The sequence below is a fragment of the Anopheles aquasalis genome, chromosome 2, assembly GCF_943734665.1.
Source record: "Anopheles aquasalis chromosome 2, idAnoAquaMG_Q_19, whole genome shotgun sequence".
Taxonomy (NCBI): Eukaryota; Metazoa; Arthropoda; class Insecta; order Diptera; family Culicidae; genus Anopheles; species Anopheles aquasalis.
In genome coordinates this window covers 5,602,501-5,610,000 of record NC_064877.1, presented here as the reverse complement: position 1 = coordinate 5,610,000, position 7,500 = coordinate 5,602,501, and the positions used below count along the sequence as shown (strand labels likewise).

Here is a 7,500-nt window from a genome sequence, read left to right as displayed (position 1 = left end):
CTGAAATTTGGACCAAAAATCAACAGCGGGAGAGAAAAACCTTTTTTCCTGTTTTTTCCCCCTTTCGTCAAACTGACTTGGTCGCGGAACGTGCGAGTTTCGTTCAGTAGAACGTTTCGTTAAGTCCACGCGAGTGTGTTTCCGAAGCAGTTTTTGGTGCGTTCCCGAAGCGAAGAAGATCGAAGAAAAACCCGGGAGTGTGAAACTGCAGCTCTTTCTGTATTTATCGAGAAAAAAAACTGTTTTCCAGCGTTTTTCGTGAGTTGTGCTCTGCTGGAACGGTGTGAATTGTAGTTAAAGACGTCCCGGAGCTGGTGAAGCAAAAACAGACAAAGTAAAACCCACAAAAACCCCATCGGCGGCAAGATTTGCGGCGGTGGTTGAAGCTTCCTCTTCGGCTTGTCGAGCGTAAACGCGCGGATATTTTGCGGCAAGGACGAGCAAACGGAGAAAAGCGAAGCACCCGGAAAAGTATCATCATGTTCACGTCGAAAAAGGATATCGATCGGCACGTTAAAACTTCGCTCAACAAGCTGCCAGAAAATGAGGTACGAGAAATTTCGCCTTTTCAGCTCACGCACCGCTGTCTAGAATTTTCCTCGTCGCAAAGTTCTACCTCGAAAAGAGCAAACCGTGTGGCGGACGATGATGTTCTACGATGTCCTGCTATCCTTGAGTAGGAACCAAAAAGGAACCGAAGGGGAATCCGCGCGTCTATCGCGATTCGTCGCATCGGCGTTCCGCCGCCGCCGCCGCCGTTGCCGCGAGTGTGAGGTTAGGGTCGGCGCGTGAGGTCGATTTGCGGCGGGAATGAGACGAGTTTTATTTTTCGCCTCACGCATCCTTCAGACAAGCGATTCGGGATTGTTGGTCAAATCGTTGGCATAGATTTTGTATGGTAATGAGTCTTTCGGTCTTCTTTTGCAGCGCTACCTCCGCGGACTGGCCATAGCGAGGCAGTACTTCAAGCTGAACGAGTACGGTAGTGCGGAGCACTGGCTGTCGTGCTACCTTTCGGTGCAGGAGGACAGCGCCCCGGCGTACAAGTTGCTCGGTCAGTGCTATGAGAAACAGCGCCGATATGACCGCGCCATCACCCAGTACCAGCGCTCGCTGCAGCTCGACTCAAAGCAAACCGGACTGATCACGGACGTGTGCCGGCTGCTGTTGATGGACGAAAATTTGAGCAAGAACCTCTCGAAGGCCAAATATTGGTGCGATTTGGCGGAAACGGAGCGCATCAATCACGAGGCGGTGTTGAATCTGAAGCTCAAGGTAGCCAACAAAGACGCCAACAGTGATCAGCTGCTGGTGAAGGATATCATTGTGCGAGAAATATTAGCACGGCCGCACGATCCGGCGCTACGTGTTCGGCTGGTGGAGTACTTTCTCGAGGAGAAACAGCTGGAGGAAGCGTTCCGCTACTGTTTCGAGCTGGAGATGAAGTTCTCCGAAACGTTTCTCCAATCGGTCGAGTGGACGAACGTTATGGCTCGTATGCTGAACAAGTACGCAGGGGACGCATCGTCCCAGAAGCAACACTCCTGGCACTACTATCTCCTGCAAGCCATCGTACTCGATCGCCAGATTTACCTAAGTCTGCTTTCCGACTCGACCATGGAGACGATCAAGCGCAGTAGCATCAAGGAAATAGCGGCCAAGCTGTTCGAACTCGATCAGCTGCTGCGCCTCGTGTCGGAGAAGGGCAAGAATGCGGCTCCTCAGAAGCAGCTGGCGGATGAGTATCTGAGACACTATCGAGGCCAGCTGGTGCTCCACTCAGCCTCGTTGCTGTTCAAGGGTTCCACGGATCCGCAGCAAGGCTCGTCTCGGACGATTCGGAGCCGTGAGACGACAAAGAGATGTCTCGCATTGCTACTGCTCGCTTACCAGTGCGGCGTGCCAAAGACGGAAGCCGTGTGGCTGAAGCAGAGCAACGAATCGTCCCGTCAGGTGATGACCTTCTGGAGCAAACAGGCCGCCTTCCGGTGCTGCCAGGCCGGCAGTACCGTGCTGTCGTGTGTCGACAACAATAGCTTGGATGTTTCGGTGCTGGCAGAGATCCAGAGTGTCACGGAGTCGAAGGTTTGGACGACCGCCGATAATCTTCTCGATCAGGTAAGTGGTTTAGGGGGATAAATTGTGAGGAATGCAGTCGCAATATCATCCCTTTTATTCTTCACCGTAGGTACGGCAACTGTGCACCGATCCCGGCTGGCGAAAAGACGTGTTCCGGGCACTCTATCCATCCGGTGATTCCTCCGTTAAGGCAGCTACGTCGTACTTTGTGCAGGAGCAGCACACTCTTAGCGCTCCGCAGTACGTGCTACCGAAGCGTGAGCAGCTCGAGGTGTACCTGGAACTGGCACAATCCCTGTATCCTTCCTCATTGCCCTACCTTGTCTATCTGGGTTTGGCAATGGGTACGGACAACTTAGTGGATCTGCGGTGCCGTGCGTTCCCCCGATTGAACTTCTCCACCAACAATCTGGACAGCTGTAATCTGGAAACGTTGAACCAGCTCGATATGGACTCGTTCCTCTATTGTTCGATTCTGGTGGCACATAGTAACTTGCTGGAAGGCGAGCGACAGCATTACCGCGCTGCAACAGCCGACACTGAAGGTCGTCCGGCCTTTCTGCCTGCTCCCAACCTGCTTCCCCTGCTGTGCGAGGAGAACAAGGTGGAATGGTGGAGTACGGCGTACCATCTCATACGCAGCAGCACGGCCAAAGAAGCGGCCACGAGTGTAGCGGAGCAAAAGCAGCTGTTACAGCACGGTCTGCAGGCGATACGCGGAACCGGTGCTCCGCTCTGTGACGTAATGGTGCTGCTGAAGCTTGGCCAGATTCTTGCCAAGCGGGCCAGCTCAGGCTCTGCGCCACCGGAAGAGCGTCGCCAGACGGAATGTCGCGCTGAGATGGTCTATCGGGCCGCGGTCCTACTCTGGAAGCATCGCAATGAATCCGGAGCCGCTCCATCCTCGTCCGGGTCGATGTTTTTCCGATACGGCATCGAATCGTACGATTGCCAGCAGGAAACGGTGAAGCTCACCGAGGCCGGCATCACGTTTTTGGCCGGAGTGTACTTCAAGCACGGACGTCATCTGGAGTTTACGCAAGACTTTGCCGGCATCCCGCTCCCGTACGCTGCGTTCTTCCGTGCGGAAGCCTTCAAGAAGCTGGACGAAACGAACAAAACGCCCATGAAGGGAAGCGGCAAGAAGCTTCACTCGGAGAGGGCTCGCGAGTGTATCCGGTTGACGCAGCAGTATCTCACGCTCCCTTACATCGAACGTAATCATCCACTCAACTATGTGGTGCAGGGTGAGTTGAAACGTATGTCCTTCGGTGGTAATGATTCGTTCGACTCCACACTCAACGCTTCGGCCAACGGTGGTGTGCTGGACGAGAGCGATCATTTCCAATCGTTCACCTCGACTGCCGCCGGGAGTGTTGGTGGAATACGTGCGGAGCGTGAAACGGCCGCAGCGGTGGCGACAGCCGCTGCCAACGTGTGCCTCTCGAAGACGAACGAACTGGAATCGCTGATCCGGCAAATGATGGAAACGCTCACGTTCGTGAAGGAGGACGTGCTGAGCATTCGCAATGACGTCGGTGATATGCAGGATCGGTTGGTGAAGATCGAGGAAAATATCTATCGCAAACCGGTAGAGGACGCACCGAAGGAGAGCAGTTCGTCGAATGGTCCTGCCAGGACAACTACTACCGATGGCGATCAGCCGAACCAGCAGCAAGCGGCAGTTAACGCGGCGGCCGCAGCCGCAGCCTTGCAAGCGATGAATGAAATGTATCTAATGGATGAGTTCCAGAATTCGGCGGCGGCAGCGAATGTGGCTTATCATCAACAGGTGCATGCCAGTGGGGGGCGCGCACCAGCAGCCATCGGCCTGCCACCACCGCCAGTTCTATCGTATGGCGCACTGTATGGAGCAGGAGCCGGTGCTTATGCGGGCTATCTGTCCCCTGCGGTTCAACAGTCGCAACAACAGCAACAGCAGCAACAACAGATGCTAACGCCGCGTGGTCACACTGGCTTGGCGGGACCAGCTGGGCTAGGAGTGTCGCCTCTCCATACATACCAACATCCGGATCAGAACCAACAGCAAATGCTGCTAGCAGCCATGAACTCTCCAGTAGCTGTGCCGGGAGTATCCAGTGGTTACCATCCGTTGCCACCACCGTACCATCAACAGGCACTACCGGTGGCTGCTCCGCCAACGACGGCTGCTTCAGCGTCAGCTAAGGGTACTCTTTCGCTGGAACAATCGCTACAAACGCCCTCAGTACTGAACAGCTGGAACAACACCTACCATGGGGCGGCGGCATTCAACAGCATGCCACCGATAGCGACAGTTCCTCCACCAGCGCCACCAGCAGCCGTTCATCATGTGCCAGCCGATAAGGGTGCTGCTCCGGTGAACGTGGTCATCACGAGTTCGGATCCTCTACCGCCACGTGCCGGTGCTGCCCATAACAGTACTTCGTTTGCAGCCGGTGCTTCCACCGTCGCCTCAACGCAGCCCACTTACAGCGTAACGATACCACCGCAGCACATCAAGCACAGTGCCACCGGTGGCAGCATCGGCCAGGGTACTACGGCAGCCTCCACGCCGAAACTGGAAGCGATCTCACCGGTCGTGGCCACGGGGAAAACACCCTTCCAACAGGCTGGTGCAGCAGCATCACCACTGGCAAACAGCATAAATAGTAGCATGAAACCATCGGCGTTGACGTCGACTACGACAGCCGCAAGCACCGTTAGCACTTCCTCTCCATCGTTCTTCTCGAGTGCCATCAACTCACCGACCGTGAAGGCCCTGTTGACAGGTGGTGGAGGGGTAGGCAACGACGGAGATGACGGGGATGATGATGAGGATGATGCGAAGAATCTTTCCGGTACCGCAGAGTACGATCCACGCCCGGATTTCCAACCGATCATTCCGCTACCGGACGAGATCGTTGTGCGTACGGGCGAGGAAGACGAGGAGCAGATGTTCAGCGGACGGTCCAAGCTGCTCCGGTTGGTGGATCGCGAGTGGAAGGAACGAGGATTGGGCGAATTGAAGATCTTGCGCTCGAAGGCCGATGCCAGCAAGTACCGGATCGTGATGCGGCGCGAGCAGATACACAAGATATGCGCCAACCACTACATCACACCGGAACTGATCATCAAACCGATGGACAAACGGCCCGAATGCTACATCTGGGCCGCTATGGACTTTGCGGATGAAGAGCCACGCAAGGAGTCCTTCTGTGCTCGCTTCGGTACGGCCGATCTGGCCAAACAGTTCTACGAGGCGTTCTTGGCGGCACGCGATGCCGTTGCTAAGCTGAAGGCCAACGATCCAGTATCCTCCTCGACGTCGACACCGGCCGCACCACCGACAACCATCCCGGCTAGCTTCTCGTTTGGTGCATCGAAACCCCCGGCACCATCGGTTTCGGCTTCTACTGCTCCAGCTGCTGCCGCCCCCACAACGAAAGCACCGTTCGGAGAGTTTACCTTCGCTAAGAACTACACACCGCCGAAGGTGGCCACCAGTACGGAGTCGTCGACTGCACAAACCAACCAATCGGCGCTGGCTAGCAAACCGAGTCCATTTGCATCGTTCACCTTTAAAGCGCAGACTGCACCGCCCACTGCAAACAATGCCAGTACCGAGCAACCCGCTGGGACCGTGTTTGGTGGTGGTCCAGGATTAGGATTTGATGAGAAAGATTACAAATGCACTTACATCGTTCCAATCGTGGGATTGAAGTGCAAAGAGCAACCACAAGCGAAGGAATGGAGCGACTATGGTAACGTCCCGGCATCCGGTGCCACTTTGCGACTGCTGAGCGGAATGGCGGTGAACGGTGCACCGGTTGTTCGATTGTTGATTCGCAAACCGGGCCTGCTCGTGGCGGCTACTGTGTGTTTGAATCAGATTCTGGCCAAGGATACTCGCGTAGCAGCTGTCGAAAAGAATGGTGCCAGTTGGACTGGAGCACAGGATGGAGCAACGACGACGACGACGGTGAAAGGGCAAACATACGCGGCGTACTTCAAAACGACCGAAGAGCGGGACACATTTCTCGCCGAGATCAAGAAGCTACTGCCCGGGGCAGTGCCGGCTGGAGCGAAGACCGCCGCTACCGGTGGATTCGGAGATCTTTTCAAGCCCAAATCCGGCAGCTGGGACTGTGCGGGGTGCTATGTGAACAACAAGCCAGATGCTACGCACTGTCTGGCATGCAATGGACCACGCGATCCGTCGGTTAAGGCAGCAGATGCCACGAAACCGAAGGGTGGATTGTTCGACAACCTAGCGACCACGGGTGGTAGCGGCAGCAAGTTTACCTTTGGAATGCCCGCAACCACTGGATCCACACAATCGACGATCACTTTTGGTGTCGCTCCAGCCGAGCCGGCCAAGATAGTGGCTCCAGCTGCAGCTAAACCAGCGGCACCAACACCCGCCGCAGCTGGTTTCGGAGACAAATTCAAACCAAAACCCGGCGCATGGACGTGCAACGCTTGCTATCTGTCGAACGGTGCAGACACGTTGTACTGTATGAGCTGCGAAAGCCCGAAAGACGACACGGTTCCGAAGAAGTCTTCCTCTTCTTCGGCCACGGATTCTTCGATCGGTGGACTGCTGAAGGCGGCCGATACAATGCCAAAGTTCAACTTTACTGCGGGCGGTGGTTTTAGCTTCGGCGTACCGCCTCCAGCATCAACAGCTACCACAGCAGGGGCAGCTGCCACGACCACTACCACGAGCACAGTGGCATCCAGTCAACCAGCAGCAGCACCGGTCTTTGGAGGAGGCTTCACTTTTGGTAGCCCTATGAAGCCACCGACTATCAACACCAGTGAAACACCTGCCGTTGGTGCACCAGCGAAGCCAGTTTTCAAATTTGAACTTCCTACACCGTCCACCGGAGGGCTTTCGTTTGGTTCGAAGCTTGCCCCAACCCAGCAAGGTGATGCAGCGAAACCGTTAGATGCAGCACCGGAAAAGAGTTCGTTTGGATTTGTGTTTAAACCAAAATCCCCGGGTCGCACGCCGGGCACCAGCACCGGTGGTGGTGGTGGTGCTGGCGATGGCGGTGATGATGATGCTGCCGGCGGTGGTGCTGATAGCAGCATAACGGAGGAAGAGAACAATACCTATTTTGCTCCAGTGATTCCATTGCCGGATAAGGTAAGCAGTTGCCGTGGACGCCGAGAGAACGGGAATGTTATTTCGTTGTGTTTTTTTCTTGCATTCCTTAGGTTGAGGTGAAGACTGGCGAAGAGGACGAACATGTCTTGTATGCGCATCGAGCCAAGCTGTACCGCTTTATTAGTTCCGAGTGGAAGGAGCGTGGCATCGGTGATGTCAAGATACTGAAACACAAGGAGACGGGCAAACTGAGGTAGGCAAAAAGCATAGGCAATTTTTCAATGATACTCGGACTTATCTGAAATGTGATGTTCCATCGCAGGGTGGTG

At 55.2% G+C, this 7,500-nt stretch overlaps 2 protein-coding genes across 2 annotated transcripts in view; one reads left to right on the top strand and one right to left on the bottom strand.

The window, feature by feature from the left end:
- Positions 1-55, bottom strand: part of LOC126571363 (Hermansky-Pudlak syndrome 5 protein homolog) — a 3,474-nt gene extending 3,419 nt beyond the window's left edge. The window contains exon 1 of the mRNA XM_050229823.1: positions 1-55. This exon is cut by the window's left edge and continues 406 nt beyond it. The gene's annotated coding sequence lies outside the window, so the exon portion shown is untranslated.
- A 129-nt stretch (positions 56-184) lies between these two features.
- Positions 185-7,500, top strand: part of LOC126580580 (E3 SUMO-protein ligase RanBP2) — a 10,050-nt gene continuing 2,734 nt past the window's right edge. The window contains exons 1-5 of the mRNA XM_050243915.1: positions 185-548; positions 928-2,118; positions 2,189-7,210; positions 7,282-7,424; positions 7,494-7,500. The exon at positions 7,494-7,500 is cut by the window's right edge and continues 850 nt beyond it. Coding sequence (XP_050099872.1) covers positions 480-548; positions 928-2,118; positions 2,189-7,210; positions 7,282-7,424; positions 7,494-7,500 — 6,432 coding nt within the window. The 5' untranslated portion in view covers positions 185-479. The remainder of the gene's footprint in view (positions 549-927; positions 2,119-2,188; positions 7,211-7,281; positions 7,425-7,493) is intronic.